This window comes from Pseudorca crassidens, chromosome 20 (assembly GCF_039906515.1).
Source record: "Pseudorca crassidens isolate mPseCra1 chromosome 20, mPseCra1.hap1, whole genome shotgun sequence".
NCBI classification, from domain to species: Eukaryota; Metazoa; Chordata; class Mammalia; order Artiodactyla; family Delphinidae; genus Pseudorca; species Pseudorca crassidens.
This window is the reverse complement of record NC_090315.1, coordinates 2,145,776-2,162,745: the sequence shown is the minus strand read 5'-3', so window position 1 is coordinate 2,162,745 and position 16,970 is coordinate 2,145,776. Positions and strand designations below refer to the sequence as shown.

Sequence of the window (16,970 nt, the reverse complement as noted above, 5' to 3'; positions counted from 1 at the left end):
CACCACAATGAAGAGTAGCCCCTGCTCGCCGCAACTAGAGAAAGCCCACGCACAGCAACGAAGACCCAACGCAGCCAAAAATAAATTAATTAATTAAAAAAAAAAAAAGAGGCTATGCCCTGGGTCTCTCTCAGATTCAGCTGTTAGCCCCGGTGTAGAGAAGCCCAACATCCAATTGCAGCATCTCCAAAGCAAGAGCTGCACCAAGGAGAGTTTTCCTCTTGCATTGCCCTGCGGGGGGTGGGGGTGGGGTTGGTGTTCCTAATTTGTATGAAGGTGAGGTGTAGACTATCAGCGGCCCTGCTGCAGTCTCAGCCAGGAGGAGGCTGAAAGAGTGCAAGGAGGACCAAAAGAAAGAGGGAAAGGGCAGGAAAGAGTCTTCTTTAATGCTTGTGCTAGCTTTCTATTGTTGCCATAATGAAGTACCACAAACATAGCTTAAAACAACGCAGATTTATTATCTCATAGCCTTCATTAGCTCAGTGACCTTCCCTCTGACTCTGCCTCCATAGGAACAAGTCAAACTTCCAAGGGGAGCCACCCCGGGGCTCCGAGGCTATGCCAACCAGTGTGAGCAGCTCTCAGCCAGCCAGCACTGCAGGGCCTCAGGAGGGATGCTCCCAGGTCCTCCCAGACCTCTCTGTAGCCTCCTACTCCCCATTCCCGGAGACCCACCCTCTTCTTCACAATAACACCCTCTCATTATCCAAGTCCCAAAGAAAGAAGTTATTCTTAGGCCCTGAGCTGTGGGATGCTGATTCAGAGAAGTTTCTGCCGAGATGCCCCCATCCATGCTTACAACTGCCCTGCGACCCTGACTTAGCCACTTCTGGTTTTAAAAAGGTCCAAAGAAAACCCAAACTCACCTCTTTTTATCTCCACCTTTTTATTCCTCATCAAATGATTATAACAATGTATGATTTGTGATAGAGGAAAAATCATACACAAGTAACAGTCACTTAGGAGACCCCATGTTTATTTCTCTATGATCAACTCCCAACCTACATCCGTATGTGTGCACACTTTACATGGCAAATTTTCTATTTTATGCTTTTGGTTGCCGGCCATATTATAAGCGTTTTCAATATGGCAACAAAACCTTTATCATCATGGTTTGGCACGGTTGCATGGAACAAATCACAAGTGTCCCAAATGAACAATGAGGGGTGACAATGTAAACATAACAACTCAGTGTTTCTCTGTTTGTTTGTCTCAACAACTAAAGCAACGCATCATATTTCTCAGCAGCAGCCCTTTCCTTCTTAGGAGAACCTGCTTTGGTCTCCATATTAAGAGGAATAACATCACTGTTCATTCACAAGCGACTTCCTCACCCAGGTGCCCCTGCTGAAACGAGTCCTCAGCACCTGGCAGGAATGTAACGCGGAAATACATTCAAATGTCAATCCGCTGTAATTCTGTGGTTGCTGTGAGTTGGAGCACTGTGTGGGGTTTCTCACCAGCATGGCTTTGCTGACACAGCTAAGACAGCAAGGGCTCCTGCCGACAGCTTCCCTCGCTGGATTCCAGTAAGAGTTTGCTTACGAACAGTAAGGCAGACACTCCCTCTTAAAGGATTCCTCTTCCCGATTACACAGGCTCTTTCCAGTTTAAGGACTCGGATGTACGGGTAGGTGAGTTCTCCAGGGAAGTATCTACCTGACTTTCTCAGGTTTTATTCCAGTGTATGCACTATCATGTTTGGTACAGGCTGAATCATCCCTGAAGCCTTTGCCACATTTACTACCATCCTGTATCCTCTGCAAGAGTTCCCTAATGTATAGACTTAACAGGATGGCTGAGGAATGTCTCACATCCACCGGTCCACTGGACAGCTCAGAGCAGTCTTTTCCACTGACAGGGAGGAGCCACCCCTGAAGACACTTCTCTCTCACATAGGTTTTTGAGAGCCAGTCGGAAGATGAGTGTGGCCCACGTTCATTAAATATCCATGGGTTGTTCTCCAGGGTGTGATCTTTGGTGTCGGATGAGGGAAGAGCTCCTTCTGAATGTTTTCCCACACTGAGGACAATGACTGGGACCCTCCCTGCTGTGGAGCCTCTGATGTACTGCCAGGTGAGAGTTCTGCTTGAAGGACTTTCCACAATCTGGACACTGGTACGGGGTCTCCTTAGTGTGAATTCTCTGGTGTTTGGTCAGACAGGAGCTGTCCCTGAAAGCTTTACCACACTGATTACACTCATAGGGCTTCTCGCCAGTATGAGTCCTCTGGTGACGTATGAGGCCGGCGATGTTCCTGAAAAGTTTCTGACACTGATCACAGCCATAGGGCTTCTCACCAGTATGAATCCTCTGGTGCCTGATGAGGTAAGCACTCTCAATGAAAGTTTTCCCACATTCTTTACACTCATAGGGTTTCTCCCCAGAATGGATTTTCTGATGCACAATGAGGTGAGAGTTACGGTTGAAGGATTTCCCGCATTCCACACATTCAAAGGGCTTCTCTCCAGTGTGAGTCCTCTCGTGCTGGGTGAGGTATGAGCCATCTCGGAAGGCCTTTCCACATTTGCTACATTCATAAGGCTTCTCCCCAGTGTGGATTCTGAGATGCACAGTGAGGTGGGAGATGTCGGTGAAAGGCTTCCCACACTCATTACATCTATATGGTTTTTCCCCTGTATGAGTTCTTTGATGCAGAATGAGGGACGAATTTCGGTTGAAGGTTTTCCCACATTCTAGACATTCATAAGGTTTCTCCCCAGTGTGAATTCTCTGGTGTTGCGTCAGAGCTGACCCATCACTGAAGGCTTTCCCGCATTTACTGCATTTATAGGGCTTCTCTCCTGTATGGATTCTTTGATGCACAATTAGGTTATAGTTCTTGGAGAAGGATTTTCCACACTCATTACAGGTATAAGGTTTCTCTCCAGTGTGAGTTCGGTGATGCAAAACAAGAGAAGAGTTCCGTTTGAAGCACTTGCCACATTCAGTACATGTGTACAGTTTTTCTCCAGGGCTGTTCCTCCTGTTTTCATTAAGAGATGAACTCAGGGTAAAGATGTCCCCAAAGTCCTTACCTTCATACAGTTTCTTCCCTCTTTTCATTATTTTTTGTTCAACAAGAGGGGTAAAATGGTTGAAAGACTTAACACTTTCAGGGTATTTATAGGGTTTCTCTCTAGTTTGAGTTCTTCCAAATTGAATAACTTCTATGGAATGGTTGAAGGCTTTCCCACAGGTGTCACTGTCACCCGTTCTCTTAGCTACGTAACTTTTCTGACAATTGTGTAAAGCTGGGTCACAATCCAGGCTTTTAACACCTGAGCCACGTACATGGAAACCGTTTCTTGTGGAAACTCTCTGACGTCGTGGAAGGTCTGGGCTCACGCTCAAATGCTCCCCAAATCTGGGATATTCACGAATTGCTTCCTGAGCTCCTGGTTCCTCCTGAGTTAAAGCTGATTGCCTCAAATGTCCCCCCTGGTTCTCACAGTCCCAACTGTTACCTAGAATGGAGAAATGAGGACCCTCTCGTGTAAATCCTTCCACCTCCATGTCACAGGACAGTTCTTCCTCAGGAATGTTCTCAGCTGTCATTTTCAATCTTCTGTCCCAGGCTGGAAAGCAAAGAATGAAAAAGACAGACTTAAGTACGTGAAGTCGTGTGTGGAAGAGGAATGAAAGATGGTGACAGGCCAAGTGTGTAAGTGTGTCTTTTTACTTGTTTTCTTTTTGAAATTCAGATCTATATGAGGGAGAGATACTGTGAGAGTCGAGGGATGGAGCCAAGAACAGGCTCAAGAAGAGCCACATGGCATTTCCACCCTCCTAGAGAACAAGCAGGGGGAATGGTGTTGGGGGTAAATATCACCAAAAGGATTAGCCTGAGACATGGGAGATCAGAGGCCAGGTGTCACTCTGATGACACAGTAACACATCTCGGCCACTGTGATCTTGTCCCCATCACGCACTTCCCCTACCAATAACCAGTACACACTCCAGATCCTCCACTTCACAATGGGCTTACAATAGCATTGAATGAGCAGTTTTCACCCCACCTTTGTGGTCAGAGTTCTGCCTTCGTGGATGGGACACAACACAGGCCTGGTGACCTGACACTTCTGAAATTCCTAGATCTGTCAATGACCTTCCTGCAGGGTTATTATGAGAATTACATCATGTGTGCTGGCTCTGAGCTGGGGAACAGACAGTACTGTAAGTGTGCCAGTGTCTTCACTGTTATGGATCTTTCTCTAACCATGCTCCCACTCCTTTGACTTGAAGATATCAAGAAAACTGGCTCTCGGGCTTCCCTGGTGGCACAGTAGTTAAGAATCTGCCTGCCAATGAAGGGGACACGGGTTTGAGCCCTGGTCCGGGAATATCCCACATGCCACAGAGCAACTAAGCCCATGTGCCACAACTACTGAGCCTGCGCTCTAGAGCCCACGAGGCACAACTACTGAGCCTGCATGCCACAACTACTGAAGCCCATGCACCTGTAGCCCGTGCTCTGCAACAAGAGAAGCCACCGCAGTGAGAAGCCCGTGCACCACAATGAAGAGTAGCCCCTGCTCACTGCAACTAGAGAAAGCCCACGCGCAGCAACAAAGACCCAGCACAGCCAAAAATAAAACAAATTGATTTTTTAAAATTTCCAAACAACAAAAAATAGAGTAAGAGTCAAAATACAAGTGGCAGGTGGAGAGACGATACTATAAAGTATAAAAGAGACAAAGGAATAGTGCCAGATATCTATAAAAAAATTCTTCCAGAATAGCACATAAAAGGGAAAAAACTGGATAAATGGTACAAGGAGGAACTTGATGGAGAGAAAATAGAAATGTCCTGAATACATGAATTCTTGCTCATTCGCACCTAAAGGCATTTACAAACTGTAACTTTAAGAACACAAAATATGCACATTTCAGATGAGTAAAAGTAAAACAAGGCATGATAATATAATGCTTGAGCAGGTCATGCAAGAAGAGAGTTGGTGGGCACGTAAAGAGGTCAGTCCACTTGGCGGTGTAACTTGGTAGTGGCCATCGAAACATAAAACGGCACATTCTGCCACCTTGCAATACCACTTGGTGGTGTCTTAGATTCAGAAAGCCTGAGTCCCAAGCATAACTGGACATCAAGCTATACCTAAGGAGATGGTCTTAAAGGCCACCAGGAAAAAGACAACCAGTGAAAGAGTGAGCAGTACTGTGATTAACTTGGTAACAAAAATAGAAACCTGATAGTAATGGAAGATTGCCATCAAAGTGCCGAAGGAAAAAACTGTCAGAGTGAAAGTAAGGGACTTCCCTGGTGGCACAGTGGTTGGGAATCTGCCTGCCAATGCAGGGGACATGGGTTTGAGCCCTGGTGTGGGAAGATCCCACATGCCACAGAGCAACTAAGCCCATTGCTGTTCCACAGTAGTGTTGTGGCATTGCTGCGCCACCACTACTAAGCCTGCACTCTAGAGCCCACAAGCCACAACTACTGAGCCCTAATGCCACAACTACTGAAGCCCATGCCCCTAGAGCCCGTGCTCTGCAACAAGAGAAGCCACCGCTTCTCACTGCCCGTGCACCACAACAAAGAGTAGCCCCTGCTCACCACAACTAGAGAAAGCCCACATGCAGCAATGAAGGCCCAACGCAGCCAAAATTAAATAAATAAATAAAAATTTTTAAAAAAGAGTGAAAGATAAAGGCAACTTCAGAAAAGCAAAAGCAGGGTTTATCTCCAAGGACACTTGCCAAAAGAGTTAGAAAAAAACTGTTCTTCAGGGGGAAAAAAAAACCCAGAAGGAAGGAATGGAGAGAACATGTATTTAAATAATATCCAGCACTGACCGCATAAAATGAAGCAGTAACAATGACTCAGGGGTTAACAATGGGATGGACTAAAATACTGAATGGAGTGGCCTGTGAGATGAAAACAGGGTAGCAAAATTAAGTGTCCTGACATTCTTATATTGTTCATGATTCATGTTAGACCTGGTCAAGTCAGGAATACAAGAATAAATGTCATGTAAAACTTCCAAGCCCACAGAGCAGTGGTTCTCAACCAGAGACGGTTTTACCCTCAAAAGACACTTGGCAACATCTGGGAACATTTTTGGCTGTCATAACTTGGGGTCAGATGCTACTGTAATCTAGGGATGCTGTGAAATACCTTTAAAACACAAGACAGCCTCTCACACATAGAATGACCAGCCTCAAAACTCAAAAGTAAATAGTGCTGAAGTGGAAAAACCCTGTTACAGGAGAAAAGAATAATAAAGAAAAGGAAAAAAACAGATCAATCCAGAAGAAGGTGCTAAGGGGGAAAGCTCAAAAAGGACAAGTTAAGATAGAAAGTATAAAATAGGACATCACAATAACAATAAATGTAAGTGGCTTTGATGGGCAAGATAAACACTGTGTCAGACTGCATTTAAAAATGTGTTTGTAACAGACACCAAAAGCAAAAGGACACAGAAGACAAAAGCAAAAGTTCGGAACAGACAAATGCTAACCAAACAAAGATTGAATGGTGTTTTGCTAACCAACAATAAACTTCAAGGATGATAAAAGGGCAATATAACAATGGCAAAGATGTCTACATTAACAGCATGCCTCCAAACACAGAGCAAAGTCAGCAAATCCAGCCATACTGGGAGGGTTTATGAACCTCTTTCAGAAATGGAAATGCAGAAAGACTGAACAGAGACAAGCATAAGAGAATGTAATTAGCCAGCCTGGTCACACAGCTGACTGAAGACCCACTACCAACAATTAGAGCCAAAGGCTTTCCAAGCACAAGTGGAACATTTGCTAACATTGGTCATAAACCAGGCCAAAGAATAAGTTCAACAAAGACCAGACCACAGTCTCTTGACTACAAATGTGTTCAAGTTAAAAACCAGTAACAGAAAGAACGCCAAATACAAAAAATAATAGTAAGTTTAAAAAAAAAACCCTATTTATTTGGAAAAATGAAAACCTGTTTCTCAGTAACTCACAGAGAAATGTTGATGCAAATTAGAAAGCATCTACTTAGAAAACACGGAGAACTGAACAACTGATGATGATGGCACATCTCAAAACATGTAGCAAAGGAGGGTGCAGCTAAACAAGTTGCTAGGCGAAAAATGTTGGTCTTTAATGCATGGGGCTTTTTTTTTGGTTTGGTTTTTTTTGTTATTGTTTTTTGTTTTTGTTTTGTTTTGTTTTTGTTTTTGTTTTTTGTGGCCATGCTATGCAGCTTGCGGGACCTTAGTTCCCCAACCACGGATTGAACCTGTGCCCTCAGCAGTGAAAGCGAAGAGTCCTAACCACTGGACTGCCAGGGAAGTCCCTAATCTTGTATTTTAAAGAGAAGACTGAAAGTTAGTGAGATCACTGTTCGACTTAAGAAGTAAGGGAAAGAGCCACAGAGAAAACCAACAGGAGGTGAAAGGAAGGTGATAATAAAGGTAAGATCAAAAATTACAGAAACCAAAAACAAGGAAACAGCCAAGAACATGAAGAAAACCAAAAGTCTGTGATTTGAAAAGACTAATGAAATTACCTTTGGCAAGAGTAATCATAAAATAAAGAACAAGAAGGCATACATAGGTGATATTAGTCATAAAAAGGGGATTTAATTAAGAAACAGAAGAAAGTTATCAAAATGGCAACATTAGATTTATCCTACAAAAGAAGGCCTATGAAACATTAGAACATCTACTGATACGATTCCCGACATTTTCAGATTAAAGTAGAAGACAGCCCCCTACATCCTATCTCAATAAATTCAGAAAGTAATTTGAACAAATCTCACCCAGACTCTTGATCAAAATGTTCTCAGATTAAAGTAGTAGATGCCTTTACCCTACGTCAATAAATTGATAAGGTATTTTAAGGAAAGCTACAACTCATGATGAAAATTCTTATCAACTATGAACACAGGGAATTAAGGTAAACATCACACGTGAGGAAACATGAGAATTGTTCAGTCTGAAGCCAAGGCCAAGACCCCAGAGGCCTGCTACGTCCACAGCATTCAACAGTGATGCAGAGGGCCAGCTGGCCAGGAGGACCATATCCCCAGCTGTCATTCCTGGCTGCTCCTGCTTTTCAGACCTCCTGAGGCTACCTTATTACCATGCTGCATGTTTCCTCTTCTGAGCCTTCTGAGTAGACTGGGGCCTGGGTGGCCTACAGCTGTCCTGTGGAAACAAGAGATGGACAGCACCTCCCTACAAGTCTGTAAGGGGAGGATGTATGTGTGCACTTAAAAGAAATGAGGTAAGTCAGACATATATAGGATGATACCACTTAGTTCAAATTTTTAGACACACAAAGTATTCTCGAAGTAAAAATATTAAAATGCCCTGGCAACACATCTACCAAAGCTGTGATCATGACTGTCTTGGGAGTGTGGAAGGGAACAGCCCTAGAGAAGCAAAGGGAATGTCCATTTCATCTATAATAGATACTTCCTTTATTGAAATAAGACTTACATACCACTAGGAAAGTGAAAAGACAACCTACCAAACAGGAGAAAATACTTACAAAGCACGTATCTGATAAAGGACTTGCAGAAGATATAAAAAACTCTTATAGCCCAATAATTACAGGACAACCAAATTTTAAAAATAGGCAAAGGATCTGAATAAACATTTCTCCAAAGAAGACATACAGATGGCCAATAAGCACATGAAAAGATGATCAACATCATTAGTTACTAGGGAAATGCTAATCAAAACCCAGGCTTAGGGACTTCCCTGGTGGCGCAGGGGTTGAGAGTCCGCCTGCCGATGCAGGGGACGTGGGTTCGTGCCCCGGTCCGGGAAGATCCCACATGCCGCGGAACGGCTGGGCCTGTGAGCCATGGCCGCTGAGCCTGCGCGTCCGGAGCCTGTGCTCCGCAACGGGAGAGGCCACAACAGTGAGAGGCCCGCGTACCGCAAAAAAAAAAAAAACCCAGGCTTTCACTGCCATGGGCCTGGGTTCAATCCGTGGTCGGGGTCAAGCCACACAGCACGGCAAAAAAAAAAAAAAGACAATAACAAGTGTTGTGAGCATGTGGAGAAACTGAAACCCTCACACACTGTTGGGGGGAATGTAAAATGGTACAGCTGGGACCTCCCTGGTGGCGCAGTGGTTAAGAATTCACCTGCCAATGCAGGAGACACAGGTTTGATCCCTGGTCCGGAAAGATCCCACATGCCATGGAGCACCCAAGCCCATGTGCCACAACTACTGAAGCCTGCGCACCTAGAGCCCGTGCTCTAGCCCCTGCGCGCCACAACTAGAGAAAACCCGCGAGCAGCAACAAAGATCCAACACAGCCAAAAAATAAATAAATAAATAAAATGGTGCAGCTGCTTTGGAAAACAGTCTGACAGTTTCTCAAAAAGTTAAACAGAGTTATCATATGACCCTGCAATTCCACTCCTAGGTATCTACTCAAGAAAAATGTAAACATATGTCTACACATAAACTTCTCCATGAATTATGAGTACACAACAGCACTATTCATGATAAACAAAAGCAGAAACAACCCAAATAAATGTCTACCAACCGATGAGTTGATAAACAAAATGTTGAAATACACACAATGGAATATTCTTCAGGCTTAAGAAGGAGTGAAATACTGATAAATGCTTCAATAACACAGATGAATCCTGAAAACATTATATGCAGTAAAAGAACTCAGACACAAAAGACTCCATAGTGTATGATCACATTTAAGTGAAACATCCGGAAAAGGCAATTCCATACACACTGAGAGTCAATTAGTGGCTGCCAGGAGCTGGGAGAAGGCAGTATGGGGAGTGACTCCTAATTGGTATGGGGTTTCTTCTTGGATTGATGAAAACGTATTGGAAATATATAGTGGTGATGGCTGCACAACTTCGTGCATATACTAAAAACCACCGAGTTGTGCACTTTGAATGAATGAATCATATGATATATGAATTATATTTCAATAAAGCTGTGATAAGTAAATTTACACCTATAAGGGGACAAGTTTCACCTAGCCTGACCTGCAGCGCTTGACCTTGGCAGTATTTCCCCTGGGGGCATCCAGAAATCTGTGGAGGTGTCAGGTTGTCACAAAGACGGAAGCAGGGGGAACTACTAGCATCTGATGGCCCTGGACCAGGGATGCATACTTGCTAATACACTTGGGACTGCTCCACGTGATGTTTGACCAACCTGTGGACCGAAATCCCTGCAGGTATTAACCTGGGGTACTGAACTACAGAATAATACTACGTGTGTTACAAGACATCAGGGAAAAGGTGCCTTCATTTAGGGGAAGGAAGTTGAATGGAAATCCAGATACAGCCCTGAATTTATTAACTCATTCCCTATTTTGCATCTCTCTCCTTGACCAAAACTGGCCATTCCAACTCTACACTCAATCAGTGAGGGCCTGAGTGCCATAGCGGTTACTGCAAAAAGAACAATCACAAGCATACAGGAGGACATTAGGACAGACTTCAGGGAAATAGTATTAAATTAGGGTATTTAATGCAGGAACTACACTGAATTTCATTAATTAAGGTTGTTTTAAAAATCTCGTATTATTGCCCTCATACACATCTGTGTAGCTATTTTTGGCACTACAATGATACCAAAACTATGTTGTAAAAAATTCACCTTGATGCTGTTCACAAATTTGGGGGGGGGGAAGTCTCTATTCCTCCCCCACCCCACTCATCCTCTGACCTCAGATATTCACAATACCACTTCTCTGGAGCCCCAGTATGACTCATTTTCCCCAGCCTGTCCTTCTCTTCCCCATGGCCACCAAAGAAGGTGGTCTCTAAGGCTTTCTATACACTGAATGTTGCCCCAGCACATGCTGAGACTTCAGGTCTGTTTGGAGAACTGTTTTCTGTGATAAATTGTCCTGATGTTGTTCCAGGTCATAGTAGAGGGGGTGACTGACCCTTCACCTGTCACCCCAGATCATCCAGACAGCCTGGGTTGCCTTAACTGCGTAAGTGCTTAGAACCTGCTTCCACCAAGGTACTTTCTTCCATTCCTATTTAATACACCTGGTCTGGATCCACCCACAACATTCACTGTTCCAGCAGCATCCAGCCATACCTCACCTCATCCAACTGCACTGAAGACAATGAATTCTGACTGTCCCATTTCTCTTAATCCAAACCTACAACCTCCAGCAGCAGACTGCTTCTTATGTTTTCCAGGTAGCTGTGCCAAACATTTAAATATAGAGGTAATTTTTTTAATACAAATGCCTTTCCTTTTATTGATTCTTTACATTTAATTTTTAGAGTTATATGAGTATTTAATATTATCTATATAATTCTTTTCAGGACAGTAAAAGGCATATTGCTACTATTGATCATAAAGACTGAGCATTGGGCTTCCCTGTTGGCACAGTGGTTAAGAATCTGCCTGCCAATGCAGGGGACAGAGGTTCCAGCCCTGGTCCGGGAAGATCCTACATGCTGCGGAGCAACTAAGCTCGCGAGCCACAACTACTGAGCCTGCGCTCTAGAGCCCGCGAGCCACAACTACTGAAACCCACGCGCCTAGAGCCTGTGCTCCGTAACAAGAGAAGCCACCACAGTGAGAAGCCCATGCACCGCAACGAAGAGTAGCCCCTGCTCGCCACAACTAGAGAAGGCCCGTGCACAGCAACAAAGACCCAACACAGACAAAAATAAATAAAATAAAATAAATAAATTTTTTAAAAAAGTAGAACTCCTCCTGTGGAAAGAGCAGAGACAGAATGGCTTCAGACAATCCACCTTTAAAAAAAGAAGAAAGACTGAGCATTACACAAAAAATAACTCAAAATGCATCACAAGCTTAAATATACAAGCTAAAGCTATAAAACTCTTAAATGAAAAACATAGGCATAATTCTTCAGAAACCTGAATACAACACCAAAAGCACAAGTGACACAGTAGATAAACTGGACTAATCAAAATTAAAACCTTCTGTGCTTCAAAGAATGTTACTAAGAAAGTAAAATGACAATCCACAGGATAGGATAAAATATTTGCAAATCATATATCTGATAAGGCACTGGTATCCAGAATAAATAAACAACACTTACAGTTCAATAATTAAAAGACCAATAACCCATTTCATAAATGGGCAAAGGATCTGAATAGACAATTCTCCAAAGAAGATATACAAAAGGCCAATAAGCATAATGAAAAGAAGCTCAATATCATTAACCATCAGGGAACTGCAAATCAAAAACACATCGAGATACCATTTCACACCCCCTAGTGTGGCTACAATCAGTTCCACTCCTAGGTCATCCAAGAGAAATGAAGACATATTTCCACAAAAAAAACCCCACAAAACTTGTATGTGAATGTTCACAGAAGCATTATTCGTAATACTCCCAAAATGGAAGCAACTCAAATGGTTATCAACTGATGAATGGATAAACAAATTAATATATTCATACAAGGGAATATTATGCATCTATAAAAATGAACCAAGTACTGATACATTGTAACATGGATGAACCTTGAAAACATTTTTAAGTGAAAGAAACCAAAACAAAGGACTACATATTGTATGGCCATTTATATGAAACGCCTACAATAGGCAAATGCAGAGACAGAAAGTAGATTAGTAATTGCCTGGGGCTAAGAAGGATGGAGGAAATGGGAAGTGAGTGCTAACGGACAGGGGTTTTCTTTGGGGCCATGATGAAAATATTCTAAAACTGATCTGGGTGATGGCTGCACCACTTGGTGAATATACTAAGAAGCACTGAATGGTATACCTTAGAGGGTGAATTATATGGTATATGAATTATACCTCAATAGAGCTATTTAAACAATTAAGCAGGTGTTGAATCTGTTGGGAGTCGGAACTACTGGTCTAGACTCCACTTGGCATGTTTCTGATATCTTGGGATTAAAGCTTGCGGAGAGGGCTTCCCTGGTGGTGCAGTGGTTAGGAACATGCCTGCTGACACAGGGGACACGGGTTCCAGCCCTGGCCTGGGAAGATCCCACAAGCTGCAGAGCAACTAAGCCCGTGCGCCACAACTACTGAGCCTGCGCTCTAGAGCCCATGGGCCACAACTACTGAGCCCGTGTGCCACAACTACTGAAGCCCGTGGGCCACAACTACTGAGCCCGTGGGCCACAACTGCTGAGCCCGTGTGCCACACCAAGCCCACAAGCCACAACTACTTAGCCCATGTGCCACAACAACAGAGCCCGTGAGCCACAACTACTGAGGCTGTACTCTAGAGTCCATGGGCCACAACTACTGAGCCCATGTGCCACAACTACTGAGCCCACGAGCCACAACTACTGAGCCTGTGTGCCACAACTACTGAGCCTGTGCTCTAGAGCCCACAGGCCACAACTACTGAGCCTGCACTCTAGAGCCCACGAGCCACAACTACTGAGCCCACAAGCCATGACTACTGAGACTGCTCTCTAAAGCCTGCAAGCCACAACTACTGAGCCCGTGGGCCACAACTACTGAGCCCATGCTCTAGAGTCCGCGAGCCACAACTACTGAGCCCACAAGCCAACTACTGAGCCCGTGAGCCAACTACTGAGACTGCTCTCTAAAGCCTGCAAGCCACAACTACTGAGCCTGTGCACCACAACTACTGAGCCTGCACTCTAGAGCCCACAAGCCACAACTACTGAGCCCGTGTGCCACAACCACTGAGCCCATGAGCCACAACTACTGAGCCCGCGCACCTAGAGCCCATACTCCGCAACAAGAGAAGCCACCACAATGAGAAGCCCGTGCACCAAAATGGAGAACAGCCCCCGCTCGCCACAACTAGAGAAAGCTTGCGTGCAGCAACGAAGACCCAATGCAGCCAAAAATAAATAAATTGATAAATAAATAAAATAAAGCTTGTGGAGAATTCCATTCCCAGGCACTCACCTCTGAAGGGCTTTATACCCAGTCTCTATGACCCTGCAGAGGGATCCACTTAAGCCCAATGACTGGATGTTTGACATCAATGGTTGCCAGACCTCAGATGACTGACCCCATCTGCATGGTTCTTGCCATCTCTGTGGATCACACATGATAATGTTTACTTCTTCAAATGATACATTCTTTAACAAAAATAAATTGTTTGCCACTAACTTTAGTCCTGTCCAAATAAAGTTACCCACCTCATTACCAATTGTGATTAACAGCCTGACTTCTTTTTTTTTTTTGCGATACGCGGGCCTCTCACTGTTGTGGCCTCTCCCGTTGCGGAGCACAGGCTCCAGACGCGCAGGCTCAGCGGCCATGGCTTACGGGCCTAGCCGCTCCGCGGCATGTGGGATCTTCCCGGACCGGGGCACGAACCCATGTCCCCTGCATCGGCAGGCGGACTCTCAACCATTGCGCCACTAGGGAAGCCCCTGACTTCATTTTTGATGACTGACTGCTGACAGCTTTCAACCCCCCATCCTCACCACCACCTACTGCCCCTTCTCCTTCTGCAAACGAGGCAAACTAACAAGAAAGCCTGAGTGTTTTCTCCTTGGTGCTGGCAGGAAGTTCAAACCATGCAAGCCCCAACCAATGCAAGGCCACCCTCATCTCAACTCCATTAATCACTACAGAAGCCCAGCGAGCTTCCTTTTCCTGCTGTCTCACGATTTTTGTTTATTTGGTTTTTGGCCGCGCCACGTGGCATTCCGGATCTTAGTTCCCCGGCCAGGGATTGAACCCACGCCCCCTGCAGTGGAAGGGAGAAGACTTAACCATTGGACCACCAGGGGAGTCCCACTCACACTTTTTTGGATCATCATGGGAAGTCTGCCCTGCTCTCCAAGACAGTCTCATTATGTGAGTGATAAACCTTTTGTCTTCTTGTGGGAGGGTGTGTAAGATATAAAAAGATGTGTGTTTGAGGCAGGGAGAAAAGTAGGGTAAAGCTAATGAGGCAAAGTATTAATAACTTGATAATCTGGATGGTTTTACAAGTGTTTATTGAACTATTCCTGCAACATTTCTGTAGGTGTAAAACTTCAAAATAAAAAGTCGAGTGCTAAGGGAGAGAAACAATCAATAGAAGGGAGAAAAGTTGCTTGCTGTGGGTAGAAAAAATAACAAAGTCTTACTGTTCAAAACATATTTTTACAAGCCCAAGTCGCTAATAAGCAATTTTTTTTAAATTGGCAAAGGATAAGGGATCTTTCTGGGGTGATGGTAATTTTGATAAAGGTTTGGACTGCATTTGCCAAAACTCATCCAGTGATACAATGAGTATCTGTGCATTTCAATGTAAGTCAGTTTTCCCTCAAAAATTTAAAAAGCAATATTGAACTCTAACTGATGTTAAGCGTAGTAAGGTGTTTGAGGGGGGAGTGGAGTGGTATCTGCCATTTACTTTGACTGTATCCCAAAAAGATTAGTGGGTGGCTAAAAGGGTGGACAAAGGGAACAAATATAGAGCATACAGCAAGTATAGCAGAGAGTTAATGAGTTGGTATAAGGACGCACAAGTGTCTTAACTTTTCTATATGTAGAAAAACTTTTACCGTAAACTACTGCGGGAAGAGGAGCTAAGGAAACGAACCCACTAAACCAAGGAAGAGGAAAGCGAAGTGGCCACTAACAGCTGGAAAAACGCAGCCCTCATTGAGAAGTGCAGCAAGATCTGATTTTGCAGCTATTAGGTGGGGAAAAAACAGGTGATTTGACACCTCCCGGTCTGCCGAGTGGTGGGAAACGGCACAGTCTGCGGACGCAACGCGGCCACCTCGGCCCGAGACCCACCGACGCCCACACGGGCCCTCCCACCACCCGGCAGCAGAAGGGCGGCAGACCCGGGGCTCGCCCCAGCGGCCGGGCCAGGACACCCGGCAGGCAGGGGCAAAAAGGCCCCTATGGAAGGACGAGCGCGGAACCGCCGGGAAACGCGGAGGAAATCGCTAGGGCGTCCTCACCCTAAGAGGGAGCTTCCACACCCGCCGAGGTACGTCCACACCCGCAGCGGGGCGTCCACACTCGCCGGGGGGTGTCCTCAACTGCAGGGGACGTCCACACTGCAGAAGGGGGGCGTCCACACCTGCCGGAGGGGGCGTCCTCAACTGCATGGGACGTCCACACTGCAAAAGGGGGGCGTCCACACCCGTCGGGGGACATCCACACCGCAGAAGGGGGGCGTCTACATTGGCCGGGGGCGTCCTCACTCGCTAGGGCCGCCGCGCCTCGGGCGGACCCCCGGCCCTGCGAGTCGGACGCGCCCACTGACCCCGGGAAACCCGCCGGCAGCCGCTCCGCTCCTGCGTCACCAAGACCCAGCGGACACCGCCCCCCGCGACACACACACCGCCCTCGGGGGAAATCGGGGAACCGAAAGGGCGATGGGCGCAGCGGACTCACCGGAGGCTGGCCGGCGGCACCTGCGGCAGCGGCGGGAGCTGCCGCGGCCATGTTCGGTACAAATGCGCGTGCGCGCGCCGGGACCCGGATGTGCGCGTCCCAGGAGACTCCGCGGCCACCGCTGGACCCTTGCGGTGTAGAGACCCGAGTGCCTGCCTTTCGCTTCTGCTCGGCACCGCGCCGGATCCAGTCCCCTCGCCCTGGGCGGGAGTCGGCCGCAAGGTTCCGAGCTGTCACCGCCCGCCCTGCGCCCAGTCTTCGCCTCCAGCCCAGGGACTTAAGAGCGGTTCTGTCAGGAAGAGCTGTCCCTTCGCCTCATTTACTTATTCAGTTATTTATTGATATCAATGTGGATTCGCTGACATTTATTTTCGCTTTATCCCAGGACATCATTATTGTGCAGCCTTATTTTTATGTACTGCATAGTTTGCTGAAATAATTCTATATCATCACATTTTTAAGAAAAATATGTTAAAATTCAGATAAGGGCAACTCATTATCCATTGACAGTATAGTTATTTCCTTAGAAATCTAAACAGAAGCTGCACATTTTTGGAATTAATGGGAGTTAGGTAAGGATTTTAGATGGACGATTAGGAATGCAAATCAATGTATGTGTTGTGGAAAAATCAGTATATAAAAATTAGCAGCAAGCAGTTAGAAAATGTGCTTTTGAAA

At 45.5% G+C, this 16,970-nt stretch overlaps 1 protein-coding gene across 2 annotated transcripts; it reads right to left on the bottom strand.

Moving 5' to 3' along the window:
• Positions 1-959: 959 nt before the first annotated feature.
• On the bottom strand, positions 960-16,363 carry ZNF329 (zinc finger protein 329). 2 transcript variants are annotated; one of them, XM_067721155.1, is made up of 3 exons: positions 16,293-16,363; positions 13,848-13,978; positions 960-3,578 (listed from the first exon to the last, which is right to left on the bottom strand). In XM_067721155.1, exon 3 carries the CDS (start codon positions 3,556-3,558, stop codon positions 1,942-1,944), a length of 1,617 nt encoding a protein of 538 aa, XP_067577256.1. In that variant the 5' UTR covers positions 3,559-3,578; positions 13,848-13,978; positions 16,293-16,363; the 3' UTR covers positions 960-1,941. The 2 variants fall into 2 exon arrangements, with proteins under 2 accessions (XP_067577256.1, XP_067577257.1); XM_067721156.1 differs by lacking the exon at positions 13,848-13,978 and having other exon boundaries at positions 16,293-16,349.
• Between the last annotated feature and the right edge of the window lie 607 nt (positions 16,364-16,970).